Source organism: Vicugna pacos, chromosome 10 (genome assembly GCF_048564905.1).
Source record: "Vicugna pacos chromosome 10, VicPac4, whole genome shotgun sequence".
NCBI lineage: Eukaryota > Metazoa > Chordata > Mammalia > Artiodactyla > Camelidae > Vicugna > Vicugna pacos.
Window position 1 is genome coordinate 71,989,810 of NC_132996.1, and position 23,431 is coordinate 72,013,240.

At 58.1% G+C, this 23,431-nt stretch overlaps 1 protein-coding gene and 1 long non-coding RNA gene across 8 annotated transcripts in view; one reads left to right on the forward strand and one right to left on the reverse strand.

The window, feature by feature from the left end:
* Positions 1 to 891: 891 nt before the first annotated feature.
* LOC116285500 (uncharacterized) lies at positions 892 to 7,405 on the reverse strand. Its single transcript, XR_012076850.1, has 2 exons — positions 7,014 to 7,405; positions 892 to 1,861 (listed from the first exon to the last, which is right to left on the reverse strand). It is a non-coding gene; the product is annotated as an uncharacterized lncRNA (long non-coding RNA).
* ANO1 (anoctamin 1) overlaps positions 5,838 to 23,431 on the forward strand; it is an 80,013-nt gene continuing 62,419 nt past the window's right edge. For 6 of the 7 annotated variants that reach the window (XM_072970496.1, XM_072970494.1, XM_072970495.1 and 3 more), the window contains exons 1-2: positions 6,434 to 6,606; positions 13,659 to 13,991. In XM_072970496.1, coding sequence (XP_072826597.1) covers positions 6,499 to 6,606; positions 13,659 to 13,991 — 441 coding nt within the window. In that variant the 5' untranslated portion in view covers positions 6,434 to 6,498. Of the gene's footprint in view, positions 5,900 to 6,433; positions 6,607 to 13,658; positions 13,992 to 23,431 lie in introns of those variants that run through there. The other variant, XM_072970498.1, reaches the window with a different exon arrangement.

Below are 23,431 nucleotides of genomic sequence, written 5' to 3' on the forward strand. Positions count from 1 at the left end.
ACTCATGCCGAACTTACGCTCAGCACCGGGGGAGCCTTGGAGGATGCCCTCAGGTGGTCCAGGTGGCTGCCTTTAGGGTCTTGAAATAGAGAGCTCTCTCACCTCCTCCACTTAAAAGCCGGTGTGACCAGCTGTGCAATCAGATAGGTTTGTAATTAAAGACGACTCTGCCAAAACATGTTAGGAATGTGTCTCCCCATCAGCAAAGATGGGTTTTCTCTGAATCGGTGCTCCGCAGATTAAAGTGCGATAAACTGGCCATTTTTCCCCAAACAATAAAAGGGTCCAAGGTACGCTTGCAGGCTACATGATATGGCAGTGTTTTTAATAATACTCTCCCTTTTCCTGGTGATCAGGCTAATTTGTGTTCACTGCATAAATCTTAGAAAACACAGAAAAATATGAAGTGGAAAATAAAAGCCGTCCACTAGCTTTTGTACGTAGTAAGAAAAGGCATTGTCGCCAGCAGTTGTGGACCTCGTCCCTGACCACATGGGGACGCGACCCTTGAAATGGGGCTTGTCTGGATCGAGATGAGCTGTGCGTGTGGAATACACACCAGGTTTCAAATTCTCATAGGGAAAGAAAGAATGTCAGATAGCTCAATCATTGTTATATTGATCATCTATATGTTGAAGGGTAACACTGTAATCTAATAAGCTACCTAAAATATTTTACTAATTTCATCGGATTATTTTTACTCTTCTAATGTGGCTATCAGAGCATCTCAAATCACCCAGCCGGGCAGCCCCGGGAACACAGGACACGGCAGCACCAAGAGCAGCTTGCAGCTCCGTCCTGCTCAGTGGCAGGACGGAGACCTGGGTCCTAGCAGAGGCCCTGACAGAAAACAGAAGCTCTGCACCGAGTCACACACAGGTGGAGGCATGATCAGGTGAACGGCACGGTTTCCAGGGAAAGCCCGTCATGGCCCCCCAAACCCCAGATCTTTTATTCCAGGCCCGGGGTCTCAGGAAAGCCTTGAATCTGCGCATAAAGCTACCTAAGCCTGGTCCTCTGTCCAAGGATGTCTGGTTTTGCTCGATCTTTGAGGAAGCTGTGTGAGGCCGCACTGGTCCAAGAGGATCCACTCCAGAGGGAGACCTGGGCCGCAGACCCAGGCTGTAACGTCAGGGTCCAGCCTCCCTGGAGACGGGTCTTTCGGGGAATCAGGGTTGTGTGTGGTCCCTGCCCCCAAGGGAGCAATAATGCAGGTGTGATGCACTCCACACACTCACACGCACGTGCGTGGACGACGCAGGTCCTGGGGCTGCCTGGGCGAGAGCCTCTTCTGTGTCACATGCTCAAAGGGCACGGCCAAGCTCCATCCCGGCTCCATGGCCTCGTCCTTATCTCTCACAGGCTCCTTGACCTGGAGAGAGGGCACGCAGTCCCGGGAAGGCTCGGCCTCATGTGGTGTGAGCTCAGGCGAAGGCCACCTGTGCGCGCGACACAGACGTCCTCTGTCCCCTCGGGGAGCGTTGATGGAGGGGCTGCTGGTCCCAGCCAGGGCAGGCTGCAGCTCTTTCAAGCCCCAGGAAGAAGACTTAAACCACGAGACGGGCCTTTCACTTTGAGAAGTAGGGAGTCCGCAGGCTGCGGCCGGAGTCCCCACGCCGCGCTGGGCAGGGTGGTCTGGAGGCCGGCCCGGTGGCATCCTGGGTCCTGTCCCTGGTGGGCAGGATTCCTGATGCCCAGGCGTCTATTATCATGGGGCCAACGTCCCGATTCCTGCAGGGTCGCTGGCACAGAGGGAGCTGTCTGAGACTCAACCAGGACCTCTCCCCACACCTCCAAAGAAAGGACCCCAGGGGGTTGGGGGGGTCATCTGTGTGAATCCATTTGTAGATGGTTGTAATCCCTGTTAAAAAAAATGTGAGTTAATATTTGTAGAGCGCTTAGCATGGTGCTGGCTTGGAGTAAGCACTGCACCACTGCTTGTTAAATAAATAAACATAAACAGGGAAATCTATATTGTGCCAAAGACAGAGAGAGGAGCAAAGAGTGCAGAAATAAAGCAGAAGACACGAGGAGGATGGAGCAGAAATGGATCCGAATGCTGGGACGGAGCCAACTGAACAGAGATGAGTGGTGCCCACTGAGCCAAGCCAGAGAGGCTTCCAGGAGGAGGTGACAGGCCGGCTGAGCTGGCTGGGTTCTAACTCACCCTGGGCATGTTTTTAGAGTACTTAGGAATTCTCAGAAGGCAGGACTTGGGTTAACAAAACATAAAATATCTGAAAATCCTCTGATGGCAACAACACCCATGGATCCTGTTGGGGGAAAACACGCGCCAGACAGAACTTCATGCTTTGGCCGTGGTCCAGAGCGCTGGGCTGGCGGTTTCCATGCCCGCGGAGTCTCCCCGTCCAGCTGCAGCGTGCCGGCCTCGGCTCAGGGTTCTGACATCATGCGAGGGAAGGAAATGACAGGGGTCCAGTCTCCCGCCCACTGTATCTCAGTTATAAATTCCCCAGGCGTGTCTTCCCTGGGGATAATTACACCGAGTCGCTTTTAGCGTGTTAGGTCATATACCTGTTTGGGGCTGGTTTCTTTCCTACAGGGATTGCCCATCGGACACTTCAAGGGGACACAGGGCCAGCGGGGGCTGGGCGGCCACTGGCGCCCACAATAGTCCTGAGTCATGAGCGGCTCACCTCTTCCACGCTCCCCCTCCCACCCCGGCCGCCTGTGAGTCAACAGCAGTTATTTAGCGCCTGTGAGTGCAGAGATCTGAGCTGAGGAGAAGGCTGCCCCGCACAGGGATGGTAGAACCGAGGGACAGAGCAGCCTGGGTCCCCCCGGGGCTGTGCCAGCTCACCCTGGGAGGGTATCTGTGTATTTTGTAGAAGCAAACCAAAACTCCCACTTCGTGTATCTCTAATAAAAAGCCAAGCATCTCTCAAGCCTCCATTTCCATCAAAGCAACGTGGCAATAAGATCAGCCTGCTCTTCCGCGAGAGCGCAGGCGGGGGCCGATGGTAAGCCCCCTCCCCGCCCCCCAGAGCAGGGTTCTGCACAGGAGCGGGTTTTGCCCCCAGGGGGCATTTGACAATGTCTGGAGACATGTTTGGTCATCACACTGGAAGGGAGATGGTGCTCCTGGCATCCAGTGGGAGGATCCCAGGTGCACAGGACAGCCCCAGGACAAAGAGCAATCCAGCCCAGTGTCAACGGTGCCCAGTGGAGAAGCCCACCTGAGGACACTGTAGCAGAGACCACTGCAGGGACAGTCCCTGCCCCGGCTCACCATGGCCTCGTTCTGCTCGCTGTGTAGAGCTTGCTTTGCTCACCCGGGAGGATCAGACACGTGCCTCTGGGCAGGCAGAGAGCAAGACTTTCTTTCTCATGCGCAACCCCAAGGCGATGAAATTGTTGAAAAACAAAACACCATCAGAAAGGGGCCCTCCTAAGCCTCTAACAAGGGAGGCTGTCACCCGACTGCCTCCCCAGTCTCCCCTCTTCTGCATCCCTTGTGGCTCTGTGTTTGTACCCCCGTGACCATTAAGATGTCAGCAAAGATGAGAGTGCCTAACAGTGGGGGACATCACAGTGACACGGAAGGACCACGTGGTGGCAAAACAGGGTGAGCTGTGAAGCCCAGAGCTTCCCAAAAAATGCACCGTCTAAACTAATAAGACTGGTTTTCCCTCATTCATGAGCGGAGAGTTAAGCCTGCTGGGGAAATCCGTCCCTTTGTGTTTTTAATGAGAATCATTGAGTCAAAAAAAAGAAAATGCAAAACTAATGCAGCAGCTTATCTAGAGGACCTGTTCATAAGCAATTGGTGACTCAGAGTAGAGATAATCCTAGCAAGCTTGGAACCAGGAAGGTGACATCATCACCCAAACAAAAGGGACCCTCACTGGAAGAACCCTGTTCCCCCTTCCTGATTTGGGGGGAACGTTGTTTTTACGTCTTGTTGGTCCCCAGCATCCCAAGACCCAAGAACCCCCAGCCCAGGCCATAAGTGGCCTGGGATCCAGCTGACCCCTCCTTTCATCTGCTCTATGCAGAGGTCACCCTGCATCTCCCCTCCACTAGCTGAAGCGTTTCCACCCTGTTGGCCTGGGAAGACTAGGGGCGGAGGGGGCAGTAGATGCAGGGAGAGGGACAAAGCAAGGTAACATTCCCGTACTGAGCAAAGAAAGTGTTGCTTTACAGGTAAGCAGACGTCTCGAATCAGGGTAAGGCATAGATCACTGAAACAGGAGGTGAAACGCAGCTTTCTGGGCAAAACCACAGGGAGGGCGCTGTCTCAGGAAGAAGGAGGGAGCTGCTAAGGCTCAAAAACTGTCCCCCACCCTGCAGCCCCAGAGGCCCCTCCTAGGGTCAGGAGTCAACTGTCACCTCCCAAACGTTTGGAAGTACCAATGCACCCAGATTTTAGGAATTAGATTTTTACTCTTTTTTCACAAATTATAACTCGTAGATGTCTACAAGACCCTTTGCCACTTGAAAATAAATTTAGAACAATGGTACATTAGGGTTACACAACCTTGGTTGTTTACCAACAAGAGTAAGGGAATGAAGTTACATAAGCCTGTGTGTGTGTGTGTGTGTGTGTGTGAGAGAGAGAGAGAGAGAGAGAGGGAGAGAGAGGGAGAGAGAGAGAGAGAGAGAGAGAGAGAGATTCTTCCCAGCCCTAAAAACTTGAACTTTGAGGGGCAGGATCTCCCTGGCGTGGCAGACCGTGGAGGACTGTCTCCGGCGGCGCCTTGGCCAGCCTAGCGCACTTCTCCAAACCTCCTCTCACTGTTCAAGGTGCAAAGAGTCCTTTAGGGCCACTCAGCTCCCCTTGGCAAGGCCAGCCCAAGGACGGAGTAATCTTCTTGCACCTCTCCAAGTTCAAGAAACCCACAAACTTGAGCCTAAATAGGGGAGGGGAGAAGGCCATGACAATGACAAGATGACTAGTAGGGACCATGGCCACCACTGCCCAGCCTGTCCTGGGCACTAAGCTACAGTTTCACCCAAACTTGACACTCACGGGAGAAGGATGGAGGCTCTGTGAGCCTTAAGGAGGCTCACCCAAGGTCACAGGGCTGGAACATGCCACAGCTGGGACCAGACCCCACCCCATCTTCCCCACCCCATCCTGTCTGAGTCCAGAATCCATTCCTGGAATCACAACAGACTCATGACATCATGACCTTGGAAGCCAGCTTTATAATCATTTTCGTAGGCCCTGAATATTCCTCAGTGGCCACTTGACAAGCAAATATCGAGTGTCAACTGTATGAATTCACTGTGAAATGAGCTGGAGTAAAGGAAGTGCCAGAGTCAAGGTATAGGCAGGTTCTTGGGCCTGAGTGGGTGAGGGGCAATCCAGGTTGACTTCCTGGAGGAGGTGGCATCTGGCACACACCTTGAAGAACTAGCAGAATGTAGGGAGGTAGGGGGAAGGGAGGTATCTCTCCCACTGGGCAAGGTTGCTAGAGTGGCCCCTGAGGACTAAATTTGAGTGTGGCTTCCCCTGGAGACTGCGTCCTCCTGCAGGGACAGAGGAGTATGTCCTGAGAAGTACCTACTGTGTGCCCGGCCCCTGCTAGTCCTAGGGTGAGAGCAATCAAAGTCACCATCCCTCCCTCAGGGAGGCAGTAGAGCATCGTGCAAGGATTGCAGGTAGCTCTGGCGGAGCCCCAGCCCCCTCCGTTGGCCTTCTGAAGCCCCCGTCCCCCTCTGCAAAAGGAAGACCAGGCTGTGGGGATAAATGAGATGAACTGTGTTCCAGACTCTGCTCTTGCCTAGTCAGAGAACACCAAACATTCTTTAATTGGGAGTGCTGGCAACATTACGGGGCTCGGGAAAGACGCTTATCCTGGAGGAGATGCACAGAAGCAAAGAGGGAGCTGGACAGGGCGGGCATGCAGAAAGCAGGAGAGGCTCCCCGGAGGAGGTGAGGACTGAGTGACAGCAGGAGTCAGCCAGCGCGGGTGGAGCGGGAAGGGGCAGGGAGCGCATTCCTGACTTCGATCTCAGAAGCGTCTCTCCTCCGCGAGGTGACCCTCCACCGAAGCGCAGCGTCTGGAGACTTATTTAGGGTGGGAGCTCGGAACTTTCCTCTCCGGTGTGAAACCTTGGCCACCCTCAAAGGAGCTAAAGGGACACTCTCCTCGGATAAAAATAAAACTTGGAGGGGCCCGCAGGAATGGAATACTTTCTTCCTGTGTTTAAATTTCTACGGAAAATCTGACCCGCGTGGCCGCCGCCCCGGCCATAGGCGGGCGCACAGCGCTTATAGCGTTCCTCTCGGCGAAGGCCGCCGGGCGGGCGACCAGGTCCCGAGCCGGCGCGGGGCCCGGGGGACCCGGCGCGGGGTGGGCGCTCCCGCAGCGCAGCGCGCGCGGGGCCGGGCGGCCGAGGGCGGCGGGCGGAGCGGGAGGCCCGGCCCCCTGCGAGCGCGCGGCGAACGCTGCCTGTCCGCTTGCAGAGGCCGCCGGGGCCGTGGACGGGGAGGGCGCGCCGCCCGGCGGTCCCGGCGCACAGGCGGCCGCGATGAGGGTCAGCGAGAAGTACTCGACGCTCCCGGCCGAGGACCGCAGCGTCCACATCATCAACATCTGCGCCATCGAGGACATCGGCTACCTGCCGTCCGAGGGCACGGTGAGTGCGCGCGGCCGCGACCCGGAGGGAGGGCCGCGCCCGGGCCGGCGGGCGGGCGGGCGGGCCGGGGGCGCCGGGCCGCGGGGCGCGGGGCGCGGGCGGGGCACCCACCCGAGCACGTGGGCCCCGCCGCCCAGCGCGGCGCCCCCCGCCCCGCCCCGCCCCGCCCCGCGTGCCCGCCGGCAGCCGCTTCGCCGCGTGCCGGGAGCCCGAGCCCGAGCCCGAGCGCGCGGTTGGGGCCCCGGGTGGGACGCTCCCTTCCCGTTGGTGCGGGCTGGGGAAGCCGGGGTGGGGGTGGGGAAGCCACCACCCCCGGGAGAGGGTGGCAGCCTCCGGGCCCACCTCGCCACCGCCCTCCGGTCCCAGCCGCGCCCTTCTGGGGTTCGCCCTGTTGGCGTCTCCCTCACCTGTACGGGGCTCGGAGCCCCCGGGAGCGGTGCCGGGCACGGGAGCTCCCCACGCCCGGGGCAGCAGGCGGGCGCCGGGCGGTCAGTTGAGGCTTTCCGCGCTAGTCCGATCCCCCGCCGGCGCTCGCGCCCGATCTGGGTGGTAGCCGGGCCAGCGCCTACCTGGCCACGTGGTTGGGGTCCCTGCTACCCTCACCGCTCTCTCTGGGGCCAACCCAGCGGTCATAAGGATCCCTGGAAGTCAAAATATGCCCATGAGGGTTTTGGCTTCACGTTGGAACAAAGTTTGCCTGCAGAGGGGAGCGCTGAGACAAGCAGGGCCCGGGAGCCCCACAACCGGCTGCTTAGCCGGGGTCCAGAGGACACATGCCCCCTTCTCTCCCTTCCCCCAACAGCCATGGCCAAGCACCACCCTCCCCAGGAGATGCTGAGCCCCCAGCCCGGGTTCTGCTCTGCCCCAGCCCAGGACTGCCCTCGCCTGCCTCTGTAGCCTTGGCTGAAGGGCGGTGCATCCAGGGAGGTGTGTTCCAGGGAAGGCAGAGACCCTCAGGCCTGGCGCCCCATCGGGTCACAGCCTGCCTCTGGGGGCCTTTGAGGGCTCCTCTGCAGCTGGGCTCGCACAGAAGTGCAGGGAGCATTAGGGACCAGTGTTGGTGGAGTTCACTTGAAAGCTTCTGGGTCGTGATTTCAGCAAACACTGCGTCCCTGCTGTGTGCTGGGCCATGCCGGATCCTGCCCCCCCAGCGCACACACAGGGGGTGAGACAGGGAACCCCACCCATCTGGGGCTTAGGGAGCAGTGGTGGAAGGACAGCGACAAGGGACACTTGCATAGCGATGGGCCAGTCACTCTGTATTAACTCATTTCTCTCTCCATAACCGTGCGGGGTAAGTCCTGTCACTACAGGTGAAGAAACTGAGGCCAGGAAGGGGCAGATGACCTGTCCCTTGTCACCCACCTGCTGGGAGGAGAGATAGGAGGGGCCAGGACACAAGCAGGCAGCTATAGACAGCCTGCAGGAGGAATGGACCTTCTGGAGGAGGAGGAGAGAGTTACACCCTCAGTGGGGTGGGGTGGGGCTTTTCCCACAAAGAAATCGCGTATTTGAAGGCCACAAGGTGGGACTGTGGAGACACCAGTTAGGAGGCATAAGGTAATGGTGGCAGCCAAGGAAGTGGAGAGAGACAGACGTTCTGGCGGTAGACCATATTCAACTTGATAATGAATTGGTTGTGAGCTAAAAAAAAAAAATGAGCCCTTAACAAATGGCCCCTGGGTTCAGGCATTTCAGTTCAGGGATCTGTTGCCTCTCCTGATCCAGCAAGTATCAGCTCCCCAAACTCTGGTGGGGGCCACGAAGTCCGCAGAGAGGCAGCCTGGCCCTCCATTCAAGCTCTTCCCAATCCAGAAACAAGCAGAAAAGCCCAGGTGAGACCAGTGATCCTTATTCTGCACATAACTCTTGCTGTGGACAGGCTTCAGGTGTGACGGGCTTGGAGGCCTGGGAGTCAGAGACACTGGCTGCAGGAAGGAGAGACAGCTGAGCCGCATCCCACCAGAGAACTGGCCACAGACGGGCTGGAAGCAGCAGCTCCGGGAGCTGGGGCCCTCTGTGCAGGGCAGGCAGTGTGCCGGGGAGAGCCTCCAAGGGCATCCCCGGCCCAGCTCAAGCCAATAATTGTTGCTCAGTCATTACCTTGAGTCACCCAGCAAAGGCGGCTCTGAGCACGCAGAGGCCAGAGGGCGTGGACTGAGTTTCAGAGCGTTCCTGTCCGGTTCCCAGACATGCATCCCATGCTGTACAGTGTCAGCGTCATTTTCGTGGCCCCTCCCACGCAGGCTGTGGTTTCCATCTCTGTCTCTGTGCCTCTCTTCCCGCTGTCATTCCCAAGTTCAGGGGTAGAAGTCATTTCATTGTTTCTGTAAAAAGAGGTATCAGAAATGACTCAGAGGCTAGGGCCAGATTGGATGCAATTTGTTTCACTAAGTTTTCTTTGTGTTAGTCTTTGAGTGTTTCTGCTTTCTTCCTCTAAACTGCCGGCTGTTCGTAGCCCGGGACCTGTGTCCCAGCACGCCCAGACACCCCAGAGACAGGGACCTGATGCTGGCATCTGCCTCCCTGCAAGATAAGAGCGCGTCCTCCTTATCTGCTATTGGAGACGGTCTGTTTATAGATTATGGAATTTGCCCAATAGTCATAAACTGATACATAGTCCTAGTGATTTAATTTTTAAAAATTTTTGGAATGGAAGTGAAGGTGAAGGGTGATGTTCCCTTCTGAGCTGAAATTCAAAGAATTTCAAAATGAAAAGAAATTTTCCAGGTCCCGGATTTCATTTTCCCCATTTTTGGAAAAAGTGAATGTGGGAGATTCCCTTAGAATGATTGAGATTTGCCCTGACTTTGGCTCTTTCACACAAATGTGTGAACTCAGCTTCTGGGTTCCAACTCCAGGTCAGAAGCCACATTAAAGAGTGTACCAGGTCCCAGTCCAGTGACTAAGGTGTGGACGCAGGGGCCCCTCCGTTCTCATCTGCCCTTTTCTCAGAGTCGGGAGGGAGTTTGGAGAGGCAGGGCTGCACCAGTGAAGACTGCCCTCTCGCTGTCCGTGGTTCTTGAGTCAGGGCACACCTGCTGTGAAGGGGACCTCTGTCCCCTGACATCTTCCCACATAACCTCAGGGAGCCATGTTCCACCTTCCTTGGGGCACCTTGGGGTTAATCTTCAAAATACATTCAATTCCTCCATCACACTTTGTCCTCACACGAATCCTGTTACCTAAGTTGAAGAGATGTTTTTGTCCCCATCTCACAGATAGAAAAACTGAGGCTTGGAGCTAGAGCGTGTAGTGTTTAAGTTCTGGCCTGGGTGGCTCTGAGCTTCGGTATCCTTGATCTGGTGGTCCCTACTGGTCACCACGTGCAAAACCCACACCTCCGTCACTCACTCACGCACGGATGCATTCATTCCAGCACCGTGCATCCGGTGACGACCGTTAAAAAGATAAACGAGAAATCGCTCGTCCTGAGCAAAGGTGCACCAAGGGGTCACCTGTCCCTTTCTTAAGGATAGAGAAAGGACATTTTGAAGCTTTCCCCAGCCTTAGGAAGTTATGCACACAGTCTAACCCACATCTCTCCTACAGCAAGGTAAATCTTTGCCTTTTGGTCCTGTCCTGTGCAAGAAAAGCACCCACCCTACTTCTCCATGGAAGGGCCCTGGAGAGTCACATGGCCACCACGGCAGCCTCTGTGGTCCCTGCCATGTATCTGCCTTGCCAGCTCCCTCTCAGCCCCGCTCAGAATTGTTCTCCAGACCCTGAGTCTTCCCAACCCTGGAGAGTGCACTAGGAAGACAGCCCACACTTTCTGTTGAAAGCTTGCTAACCCCCTATACTTATTCAGGTAGGATCACCCCCAATGTATAAAACCAAGATGTAGCAGACAAAGCAGCCTGCCCAGGATCACACAACAAATCAGTGCCGGACCAGGCCTTGGGGGAGGATCTGGGACTCTCACACCAGTGCTCGGTGCTGCCTTCTGCTGGCAGTGCCACCAGCCCCACCAGCCCCCTTTTGTAACTTCAAAATCTAGATTTGGCACTGGCGCCATCTTTAATTTGTGGTCCACTTTGACCATGGGATTATTTTCCCCTGTTCTCCCCTAGTTCTTTATTTGTGCTGTGTCTCGGTTTCCAATTAGAGCAAACTTCTGTTGGGGATTCAGCATCGGCCAGGTCCTGTCGTAAGCCCTTTACGTGTGTTAACACGCTTAATTCTTCCAACAACCCTTCCCCACTGAGCTGGTCTTCAGAGGAAAGCAGAGGACATGCACTCGTCAGGCTCTGTGCTGTCGCTCCCCCAGATGGTGGGAGATGTTCAGGGGATGTTTCTACACTCCCAGACTATCAGGCCCTGAAGGTCCTCCACTGGGCCCCCGCAGACAGATAGCTGTTGTTCGGTTTTGAACTTTGTAACCTTTTCCTGTCTCCTGTTGGTGGGGAATTTTCTCCCTGTGCTAATTTCCCTGCGCCCTGACTTGATGGGGTTACTCTGAGCTTCCTTCCTGTTCTCTGGGGGCATTCTGGTCCCCTTTGCTCAGTGTTCCAGCCAGCCGGGGACATGGCCCAAGCCCACGCCAGGTGTTGAGCCTGCTGCGTGTGTAACAGCTTCTAGAGGGGAGTGTGTTAGGGACAGTCCCAGGCCTGGCCTCAGGGTCCTGCCGCCAGCTGAGGGGCCCCATGAGTTAAGAGCTTGTGCATGGGCAGCTCTGGGGCAGTCCCAGCACACAGGCTCCGCACTGGCTGGAGAGGCCAGGGACCTCAGATCGTGGAGGACAGGGGAATTTGTCCAGTGCGGGGGAAGCTAGGGAGAATTACAAAGGGCAGGGAAGGAAGGGCGGCAGGTAGGGAGCACAGCACGTAGAAAGGCAGGGAGAAGGGGCTGAGACGTCCTGGTGCCAGTTAGGCTGGGGGAGGGAAGAGGGAGACGTGGAGGAGGGGGTGAGGAAGCTGGGGAAGGTGTCCAGGCAGGAGACAAGGCTGAGCAGTCCAGCCCTCCGGAGCTGTACACGGCCCCTGACTCCGCTCGGAAGACCTGAGTTCCCCGTTTGGAAAGCAGGGATGAGCCCCTTGTGGAGACGCTGAGTCTGGAGTGCCCGGGATGCTGGCCGCAGGCGCTGTGCCCTGGCTCCCTGCCCGCCCGGAGACCGCTTGTCCGCCTGGCTCTGACCGTCCCCCGCCCTCTTACCCCACCCAGCAGCAGCTTCATCCCCGAGCGCTGGCCGGAGCCTCCACCTTCCCAGGCAGCTTTGAGGCTGGCTCTTCTGCCCACTCCCCTGAGAGGGGAGGCACCACCTCTAGCCACCAGCTGACCGTGACTCTGCATTTCCCTGACCTTCCTGAGATATTCAGGAGAATGAGCACCTGCCTTTGGCACCAGGGTAGAGGGCAAGGAGATAGGATGGCCCCCGGGCACCCATCCTGGAGTTAGAGGGAGCATCCACCCAGCCCCAGCGTTCTTTAACTCAGTTCCTCCTCTGGCTGCCAGTAGGGTCAGCTTCTATTATCCACCCATTTTACAGAGGCAGAAACTGAGGCCCAGAGCAGATAGAGTATCTCCCCAGGACTCATAGCTGAAGAGGGACTGAACCCAGACTTGCCTAAAGCCCACTGACCTTACCTGTGGTTCTGGGAGCGGTGGGGGCAGAACTGAGGCTCAGCTGGATGGCCACTCTCTCCCTAACGGTGTCCTTATGGCACCAGGGACGGAGCAGACCACTGGGGCACCTGGGCAGCATGGGTTGACCGCTTCGCCCACGTGAGCCTCAACTTCCTCCAGGTCAAGTAGCCCTATTTATAGTGGCCCTCGTGTGGGGCCTCAGAGGATGTGCCCGTGCCGAGAAGGAGTGTCGCCCTACGTCCCTGTTACTGTCAGGCTTCGGGCGGTGCACCCTGGGTGTGCAGACAGAATTCCAGGCTGGGCTCAGCCCACCTGCTCTGTAACCTCGGGGCCCCCTCCCCTCACTGGGCCTCAGTCTCCCCCCGACAAGATGAGAAGAGCAACTCTTTCGCGCCTCTCCTGCCACATTGTAACATGACCGCCAAAGATGCTGCCATTGTCCCTGGCACTGTCCCAGGCTGGGCAGGGCTGGGCCTCCTCCTCCCGTCGGAGCCCCCAGCCCTCCCGGTGCCGCCCACCTGCCCACACAGGTGTGACCCTACGCCCTCGGCCCCCGGGCAGCTCTGAGGACCCTGAGCGGCGTGGACTTGCTTGTGAGACTACTTCCAGCGTGGTTTTATTTCTTTTTTCTTATTTCCAGCAGCGAGCTGGCTGGTGAGCCTAGCTGCCTTCAACTACCAGCCACACCCCATGAGAGTTCTAGAAACTGAGTGTGGCTTTAGCAGAAGCCATGCATCGAGGCCCCTGTGTGCAGGCCCGAACTTGTAACCTGCTGCCCCCGACTCCTACCTCCCTGGAGATGCAAGCAGATAAGGAAACCAAGGCAGGGCTGTGTGTGCGGGGGCCGGCACTGTCACCCCTTCTATCAGCCGCCACCCTCCGTCCCCCAGCTCACTCTGGCCCCTGAGGCCACCTCCCATGCAAACTGCTGAACTAGGATCTGCTCCAGGGAGAACTCAGACTCACACACGCTGGTCGCCCAGCCCCAGCCACACAGCGAGTTAGTGGCAGAGGCGGCACCAGGAACCCGGCCAGGCGTGGGCCATTTCGGGCCAGGTTCACCGGCCGTCAGATGTTGAGATGTGTGGGCGCAGAACCGGAGCTCAGCGCTGCTCTGCCTGGGGCCCTGGGGGCCCGAGTGAGAGCATCCCCTGGGGCCTGGCCTCGCAGAGTTGACCCGGTTGCAGCAGCCTGCTCCCCCCCAGCCAGCCTGCCCTCGCTCCGCAGGCTGCGGCCCGCTTGGCATCCCCAGCATCGGTCAGCAGCAACGCCTCCTTCTGAATGTCAGCTGCACAAAGGCAGGGCCTTCCGCAGTGCTGTCGGCCCTCCGGGCAGCGCCTGCCCCGGCCGGCCTGGCCGAGCGTTACCGGAAGGAGTTGGGGAGCGAGTGGGTGGCGCAGTTGGGTTCGAGCGCGCCCATCACTGGCCGCTTGACAGCGAGTGGGTTTCATCCTCTCCCCCCGCAGCTGCTGAACTCGCTGTCCGTGGACCCCGACGCCGAGTGCAAGTACGGCCTGTACTTCCGGGACGGCCGGCGCAAGGTGGACTACATCCTGGTGTACCATCACAAGAGGGGCTCGGGCAGCAGGAACCTGGCCAGGAGGGTCCAGCACGGAGATGCCGGCCCGGCAGCCCGCGGCGGCAGGCAGGACCAGCCCCTCCCTGGGAAGGCGGGCCCGGTGGGAGCGGCGGAGCCCGAGCCCCCGCTGGACTACCACGAGGACGACAAGCGGTTCCGCAGGGAGGAGTACGAGGGGAACCTGGTGGAGGCCGGGCTGGAGCTGGAGCGGGACGAGGATGTAAGTGCCCACCGCCTTCTCCCGGGCGCGCACGCGCGATGAGCCGTTTTCAGGAGGTGATGTGGCACGTTGCTCAGTGTTCACCCGTTCTTAGAAAAAAGCTGACGCTCTTCTGGTTAAGGGTGGGGACCCTGATCCTAGGCCCCACCCCCACTTCTGCCCTAGGGGCGGGGCTGGCCGTCTCAGGAAGGTCAAGGCACTTCCCTCTCTGGTCAGTGCCCCCTCCCCGGGAAGATGTGCCCGTTTGATGGACGGAGGACCCAGCTCTCCTGGGAGTCTCCCTGCCGGTTGACCTTGGCTTCTCGGGGCCTCAGTTTCTCAGTCTGTCAAATGAAGAGGTGGTCTGGCCGATCCCTGGGGGTCCTGGCACGCTGAGATGCCGTGATCGCAATGCTGTTTCTAGACGGAGCTCGTCTTTTTGGCAAAGCCTGGGAACCTTTCTAAGCGAAGGTTTTCTGGGGAGATCAGAAGGTGGGCTGGCCTGGCTGTGGCTGGCCTGGGGGCAGAAGGCGCGGCCGTGTTCGGAGAAGCGACCTTGGCGGCCCTTGGTGGCCCTGGGGATCGCGGCTCAAGCCCTCAGCTTCTCAGTGGGTTTGCTGAGGCTCCCTCGCCGACTCCTTGACCTGTCTGTGCGCGTGGCGTTGGGGGCCTTCCTTCCATGAACCAGGGGAGTCAGGGTCAGGCCCCCAGCCTGTGGAACCGTCACCGTGCGTATTAACCAAGAGTCAGCAGCAGGCTTTGCAGCGCAGCAGGAGCAGAAACAGCAGTCAGCATGTCAGCGCAGGGCCCCGTGAGTCCACAGTCACGTTCACAACAGATGTTAGCGTCCGCCTGCTGTTTCCTCAGTGAGAAGTGCTGTGTCCTTAAGTAACAAGCGCTTCGGGTCCAGAGATGAGGCGGGTTTGGGGGACTTGGATGAGAAAGTGAGTCAGTTAGGGATCCCGCGTGAACGCTGTGTCACAGGTTGATGTGACTTCCCTTGAAAATCAGCAGGCCTCTTTCTGCCTTGACCTGGGGGTCGAGGGGCCCTGTGCTCGGCAGGGACCATCCCTCTGGGCGGTGTGCACCTGCGGGGCTGCGGCGGCCTGGCGGGCGTTGGTGAGTTCTCCTGTAGGGTTGGTTCCCGCTGGAGCGGCCAGGGCACGAGGGGCCTTAAAGGTTGTGACTGTCAGGAAGCCAAGATGGTTCCTGACAAGGGTGCAGGGAGCCCATATGCCTGACACAGAGGGCGGCGGCTGCAGGCAGGGGTGTGCTGGTCCTTCGCAGTTTTCTGTCTCTCTTTGTCTTAGACCTGAGCCGATTCCACTCGAAAGAGAGCAGTCAATTCTTGCTGACTTTTCGCAGTCCCGCCAGGCCAGCCCCACAGCTGTTTGTCTGAAAAATATGGCTGCCACGCAAGTCATCCGTCAGAGACAGGCGAGCCTAGGGGTGCTGGGAGGCAGAGGCCTCCCCAGCGAGCTCTGGGCTCTGCGCTCCGTGTGCCTTGTCTGTCCAGCGAGGGATTTACCCTCTGTCCCTGCTACTCTTCCCTGTGTGCAACCTTCAAAGCTCACGTTTGCAAGGACCACCGCCTCCCCGAGGTCTGGAAATTCACACTGACCCCGGCCAGACCCCAGGCCCTCCACCGGGCCTTTGCAAGCCTTCCTGGGCTGCTTAGGCCTCAGTTTCCCCTTGTGTCAAACGAGATAACGGCAGTATTTACATCACTGGGTTATTGTGAAGCGCTTCACCCCGAGTCTGACGCTCGGGAACTTCTTACTGGCTGGTGTTAATATTCAATCACGTATTATTGTTCAAGTAGAAATGGAAAAGCAGAGCTCACAGAGGAGAGAGAAGGGCCTTTCCAAGTCCAGTCACATGCCACGTACGTAGTGTCCTTTTAAAACCTTCGTTTTCTCTATCATGGCTTTGAAATAAAAAGTAAACATAGAGACATTGGTCACTGTCACCAGAGAAGGTCGAGTTGTCCAGATAAGCAACGAGGATTCTGCACCCAGTTCCAACGTGTGTGGGTGGTCCCCCCCACCCCCCAGCCGTCCTCGGACACCAGCTGGGTGCTCTTCAGCTTCACTCACTTTGGCCGCTAAGTATGTGGACCGGACGGCACAGGGTAGGGCTCAGGCCGACAGGCGCCCCAGCCCCTTCAGCCAGCATTTGTGAGCCCCAGTGTGCTTCTGACCTGCTGGCTACAGTTCAGAGGTTTCAACCGTTTGGGGTTCGATTAATTTGCTAGAGCGGCTCACAGAACTCAGAGAAACATGGTCCTTACGGGGTCACCGGTTTGTTACGAAAGGACGTAACTCAGGAACACTCAGATGGAAAAGATGCGGGGGGCCAGGTGTGGGGGGAGGTGCGGCGCTCCCAGGCCCCTCTGAGCGCCAGTCCCCCCAAGTCTGCCGTGTTCGCCGACCCATAAGCTCTCCAGACCCTGTTCTTTCGGGTCTTTATGGAGGATTCATTACGCGGGCACATCTTATTAAATCATCGGCCATCGGTGATTGGTTCAACCTGCAGCCCTTCTCCCCAACCCAGACACCCCAGGTGGGACGGGAAGGTCCACCCTCTAGTCATGTGGTTGGTTCCCCTGGCAACCAGCCCCAGTTCCCTTGGAAAGGAGGTACTTTCCAAAAGGTCACCTCACTCACACAACAAGAGACACCTTTATCGCCATCCTCACTTAGGAAGTTCCTAGAGTTTTAGGAGCTGTGTGCCAGGACTAGAAGACAGAGACCAGAAATACATTTCTCTGCATGCTCAGCATGCACGAGGTCCTGGGCTTAATCCCGGCACCTCCACCGGGAAAAACACAAACTTCAATAGAAAATAAATGTGTATATATTTCTTATTGTAAGTCACTAGATCACAGTGACCCAAAATTTCGTCGACTGTTTGGCTCTCCAGCTTAAAAGCCTTCCCAGCAGCTGACTGGGCCGTTTTTTAACGGAGATGTCGCTCTGGCATAGACTAGACAGCTCAAGCAGCTGACCTCCTGCTGGAGCCTCAGAGCACCACCGCGCACCCTGGGCCCCGGGTTCCTGAACGCCCCTCGAGATGACCCAGTCCAGGGCTGCTGGGAGAGCTCCGTCCACGGCAGCCGGGCGCTTCCACCCACTCCCCGGAGGCCCGAGTCTCTTCAGAGGCCGGCTGGGGTGTGGGGCCAGGCCGGCGGGTGTGTGCGGGCCCCCGCCAGCGAGATTAGCAGGAGGACCGCTGCCTGTTTCTTTGGTGGGGGAGAGACGCTTGGCCAATGACTCACTCCCGGGGAGGGGAGGGGAGAGGTGCTCAGGTTACAAGGGATGAAAGGGTTTGCAGTCTGGGGAACAAGATCACCTGAGAGAGCCCAGTCGTGCAACCTTACGCACTTTGAAGCACAATTTGGGGCTTCTGTGCTTTTACCTGGAGAGAGAAATCCATGGAATCTCGTCAAACAGGCAAACGCTCAGCGACCCCTAAAAGGTGAAGATTTGTTGCTCTACAGCGGAGTCTCTGAACTTCAGCACTGCCGACTTTGATGTTAACCGCATCCCTAAAATGCAGCCAAAGATGTCCCCAGACATCACCAATGTCCCCGGCGGGCCAATATTGAGAGCCTCCTTTAAAGGCTGGACGGGAGTGCTGACTGAAATATAATCACACAACGTGAGAGCTGTGGGTTAAGCTGTGTTTGGGGGCAAGATGAGGACTGTAGCCCCGGAGACAGCCTCCCAGAGAGCCCTGAGGAGCTGTTCCTGAGAGGCAGGGGGAGCACCCAGCATTACATGTGATTTCAGCGAAGGGGGCAAGTGCAGCCGTGCACACACGTAGGCAGAAGGCTGCTGCTGGTCACAAGGAGCAGATGTCACCGTTGATGTAAGTTTTAGTGCTTTTCTAGATATGAGGAGATGCAAGAATTGGGGTCATAAAATCTCCCGAAAATGCCTAAGTATCTGAAGGCCTGTTCAGCCCGTTGTCCCAGAGCGCAGGGCGCCTCATTCCTGACCCCCAGCCTGCGCTCCTCCCCGGGAGCACTGGGGGTCAGCGGCTGCAGCGGCTCGTGATTTAATCCAAGCAGAGGCAGATGGCAAGTGCTGATTTTCAGTTAGCAGGAGCAAAAGGAAAGAGGGGGCGAGAGAAATGAAGGGAAGATAAACAAGGCCTCCGGGCGCAGGAGAGCCCCTTTGAGCTGCCTGCACTCACCGGTGGCCCAGAGGTACACGACCTGCCTGTGTTCCCCCGGGGGCCGACGAGTGTGTGAGGCTGGGCCGCTCCTGGGCAGAGAGGGCCCCTGTGTGCAGGGCGAGCCTTTCTCCCGAGTCAGGAGGTTTCCTGTCGTGAAAACATCCCATGATGGCTAGTGGAAGACCGGCCTGGCCAAGGGCGCAGGGGGGGCGGCTCTTGGGGACACATAACAGTGAGTGTCCTGGGGCCGCCGGCATAAATGACCACAGACTGGAGGGCTGCCAACAACACAAATTGATTCTCTCCCAGTTCTGGGGGCCTGAAGTCCAAAATCAAGCTGTCAGCAGGGCCATGCTGCCTCCCAAGGCTCTAGGGGAGAGTCCCTCACACTTCTTCCAGCCTGGGGGCCCCAGGCACTCCTGGGCAGTGGCCACATCCCTCCCGCCTCTGCCTCATCCCTACTCTGCCTCCTCCTCTGTGTGCCTCCCCTCTTCTTGTAAGGACACCGGTCATTCTGTTTAAGACCCGCCCTAACCCAGCATAACCTTATCTTGATTTCTTCTGCAAAGACTGTTCCCAAGTAAGGTCTCATTCACAGACACCGGAGTTAGGATGTGGACCTCTCTTTGGGGAGCACCATTCACCCCATTACAAGCTGAGACTCCACACACGGGGGTTATCTCAGGAGCAGGGTGGCTCAGGGACCCTAGGGGTACAGCTGGGGGGCCATGGTTTCTGGTTGGAGGGCAGAGCAGGGCAGGTGGTGTGGCCCAGGGGGGCCCAAGCCTTGGCCTGGCCGCCTCAGGGCAGGGCCTGGGATGCGCACAGGAGCCCAGGTCCCGTCCAGATGCAGTCTGGGGCCCCGCAGGTCTGGGCGGCCCCGCCCTTCCCTTTCTAACCTGCTCCCAGAGCACAGGAACCTGCTGACGCTGGACATGCTTTGAGGTGTGAGGAGCGTGCTGACCTGTTCCCCCACGAGCCATCAGAAACATCCCTCGGGAAGGACCCCTAGTGTCCCCGCAAAAGCCCCTGACCCGCTGTTCAGTGCCCCAGAGGTCACCCCAGACAGAGACCCTCCACACTGGGTACCCTGGGTACCCTGGGCTGAGAGCCCGTGGAGAGGGGCTTGGAGAGGGTCTGGAAGAAAGGTGCTCACATAGGACGGATAGAGGTTGAAACTGGCCGACAGGCTCTGACCACGGGTCCCTCACTGCACCCCAGCCTCCCCGGGCACTGTGGGCTCAGGGGAACCCAGGCTGAAAATTGCTTCCCCAGACTCCAGCCAGAGGGGGGCCCTGGGTGTCACGATGGGGTCTGGCGCCTTGATCCGGAGGACGGCCCCTGGAGTCGGCTTCACATGTGAGGGTCCAAGAGGGTCCCACGTCAGAGACCCCCCGGGACAGCATGCATAGTAGGAAATGAGGAGGAGAAAGGTCACTGAGGCAGGAGGCCCAGGCCTTCCTTCTCAGGGAGAGCCTCTCCCTCCCCTCCCCGCCACCTCCAGCAGCCATGGGGTCAGCATCCAGGGTTCCCATTAAACCGACAAGAGCAGTTTGTGGCCAAAATGTTCCCTTGCAACTAAAACCCATCAGCATTTTTCAGGTCTGGCCTCCCAGCCTGAACGTTATTTATGTCCAGTGGTCACGACAAGAAGGCCACACACTGAAGTCCGGGCTGTGCGCTGGGGATGACCTAGGCCCGCACTGCCCTGAAGTTGAACCTGACCCGGCTTTGGCAGCATTATTAAGGCCGTGGACACAGGAACCCCGTAAAGTCAGTGTGCTCTCATGGAGCAGCCGGGGGCTCCTCTCGGCGCCCCAGGCTGGCGGGCCGCTGCTTCTCAGCAGTCCTCGGAGCCGGTGTCGGTCTCGGCCGCATCTGTTTCCCATCTTTGTGGATGTTGTTTTGGAAAAGCCGGTGAGGAGCTGACCGCGGGAGGATGGGTGCTGCTTCCGCACTGGGACCTGCAGTCAGGCGGCGAGGATGCGGCCTCCGAGCTCCCGGTGAGGGTTGGTCCCCGCCCAGCCACTTCTTGGCTGAGCAGCCTCGGGCAAGTGGCTTCTCCTCTCTGGACGTCAGTTTTCCCGTCTGTAGAATGGAGATGAGGGCACTTCCTTCCTCCTGGAGTGGTGGGCAGGGAGGGGGACGTGGCCCTTGCAGTTTCCACCTGAGGCCAGGGACTTATCAGTTTGGAAGCAAGCCCCCACCCCACCCTGTGCGGGTGCCCTAACCCACCGTGAGTAGGTCGGTGGCACAGGAATCAGACCCCTTTACAAAGGAAGGAGCCAAGGGTCTGTAAGGAAGGAGGAAGGAGACCAAGACCCCCAAGCCTGAGGGGCAGGGCGAACACTTGAAACCGGGTCCTGACTCCTAACCTCATGTGCTTTGCCCTGAACCATATGGTCTGCAGCCCCCCATTCCCACCCCGAGGCTTAGCACCGCCGCCATGGGCCTCTCCCACGATAGAATGTTAGGGGCCTCTAGTCTAGTCCTGAAGCTGTCATTTCTTCATTCATAATTCCACCATTACACATTCATTTCTTTGGCCCTGAAGATTTTATGTCTCTTGAGTCTTAAGGGCTGGAATTTTATACACCCCACCTAACTTCCTTTGGGCCTGTGTTGGTTTTGTGGAAGCACACTTGTTATAAAGTGAATTCTGGACTTTTTTTTTTAAAGTCACATCTTTAAAGTCCCCCAAAGACAGCTCTGCCCGGGTCTCAGGCTGTTGGGCTGAAATCTGTGTCCCGCTGGCTGCAGTTCTGACATCCGCTTGTGTCTCTAGGCCCGTGCGTGCGGTGGGCCTGAGTCAGCTCTCTCCGCCTCATCAGGGATGCTGCCTGCCGGTGTTAACCCTTTGGGAGCTTGACCTAGGCGGTGGCGGGAGTAGTGACGCCAGGGAAATCGGCAAATGCTCAGCTGCAGATCTGGGTTGTTTTTTTCCCTCCTGGAGAGCACCCCACTGCTCCACCCCTACGTGTCTCCCTTTCCCTGGAGACATCAGGTGTCTTCAAACGTGTCTGTTGAATTTCCAGTTCTCGTCATGATGGTCTTTTATTTCGGGAAGTTCAGTTTGGCTCTGGTCCAAGTTGGCTGTGTCCACTTTTAATAGTTTCCTGTCCTTTGCAGAACCTTTCTGTCTTGAGGTTGGTTTCTCTGAATGAGGTGAGCATAGCTGACGTGGTATCCAGCTGATCCTTTGAGAGTCCCAGGCTGAGGGAGTCCCTTCTGCTGGTTCCCCTCCAGCTGTCTCCTGTCCTGGTGGGCCTGCACTCTTGCCCACTGGCCGCCACCCTGACATAGCCCGTGGTGGGCATTCAAGTCGGAAGGAAGGTGCCCTTGTCTTCGGCACTTGCACTCATCACACATCTTGAGGCCATTACAGATAGAACCACTCTGAACCGGAGTCACGGGCTGAGGTGCCTGGACCTTCTGGGGCCGTGGCCTTTGGGGCCAGAACTTCTTGGGGTGCTTCCCAGCCCTCCTTCTCCCACTCAGCTCGGTACCAGGACTGCCTTCCTTGCAACTCCCGGGGTTGGAGGAGGGAGCCCTTTGTCTGAGAGTGTCATCTCGAGGGGGCCTGGCTCATTGGGGCTCCTCTCTTAGACTCCCCATCTTGGGTGGGCCTGGGGCGGAAACCTCCGTCTCCCCTCCAGCCCACGTGACTGCATCAGTAGAAGCCCCGGGGACAGCATGGTCACTCCTCTGGCCTTCTCAGCTCTTCAGCAACTCTAAGGCCATGACATTTATTTTATTTATTTTTTTGTCCAGCATTTTTTGTTTTCCGTGGGAGGGTGAGTAATCTCCCTGCTGGTCATAGAAGCAGGACTGTGAATGAAAACTTACCATTTATTCCTTCAATGAGCCAGGCCCTGGGGTCCAGACCCCATCCCAAGGGCTGGAGATGAAGCTGCCCCCACCAATGCCGCCTCCTCACCTCCCATGGAGACCACATTCCAGGTCCTGGCTCACAGGAGGCGAGTGTACCATGTCTAGGATGGTGGGGAAGGCCTGGTGGCCCCGGCGCATCAGTGATCGTGCCCGAGGGACCGGAAGCCACTCCTCCTGGGCAGTGCAGACGTGGTCAGCAGTAACTACGCCGTGGGAAATGCCAGTCAGCGGACGACCTCTCCCTGCAGACCCACGCCCCGCGGCTGAGCGCATTCCCGTCCCCTCTGGGAGCCGACTGGGTGGAGGGTGGGTGTGAGCCCGTCAGGGTCAGCCCCGGGGAACGCTCCCGGCCTGCACCCTTGTCTGCATGTGTCCGCACGAAGAATACCCGCCAGTGGTTGGGGAGAGGCCCACGGGAGCATCCCCGGCTGCGCACAGTAGGTGATCAGCAGGGACTGCCCTCTCTTTATGGCCCACTTAGCAAATATTGAGCACCTACTCCGTGCCAGGTGCTCTCTCCATCCCAGGGACACATTGGTCAGCCAAACAGATCCGGCCCCAGAACCAGCATTCCAGCTCACCTCCGTGCCGGTGCCAACACCGCCAAAAACGAGCCTGGTCGTAAGGGACTGACCTGGGAGGTGGCCCCAGGTGTCATGTGCCTAGAAAACTCATTCGAGGAAGAGAACACGAACCCCCCCAGAGGGCAGCCCTGGGTGCTGTGAGGCTATCCAGGGACAGTGGTGTCCTCACTGGGGCTGAGGACGCAGAGGGCAGAGGGAGGGGGAGGTTGACCAGGCCCCTGTGGTGGTCAAGGGCCCAGCCCAGGTCTCCTACCTGGGCTCCAGGGCTTCCTGTGCGCAGCTGTGGCCAGGAACCGTCTTCCTATGCTTCATAGGAGCAGCATCCTGTGTGTGCAGCTCAGCCCTGGCCCATGGTCAGGCAGGAGTCACCAGGAGCGGGCTGTGCACCGTGAGGACACAGTCAGGGGAGACCCTCCTTGTGGCCCGTGACCCCAGGCCTAAGTACTCAGGATCCCTAATACCCTGATTTCAGTACAGCTGCTCTCCAGGGCGGGCGACAGCTCCACGGATCATGGTGGGCTGGGGAGATACTCTGCCCAGGAGCCCTCTGGGTGCTGACGGCATCCAGGGAGAGCCCATGCTCAGCCGTGCTGATGCCAGCCTTCCAGCAATCTCCGAGCCCACACTTCAGACAGGGTGGGTGGCCGTGAGCGCGCACTGGAAGCCACGGTCCACCCGTGACTTAGCGCGAGCAGGCTCAGGTGGCCGTGGTGGGGAGGGGTTCCCAGCATCCTCACACGCCGCAAGTGCCCCGTGGGGACGTCAGTGCTTGTTTTGTTTGTGATTTTCTTCCTCCTAAAGGGAAAA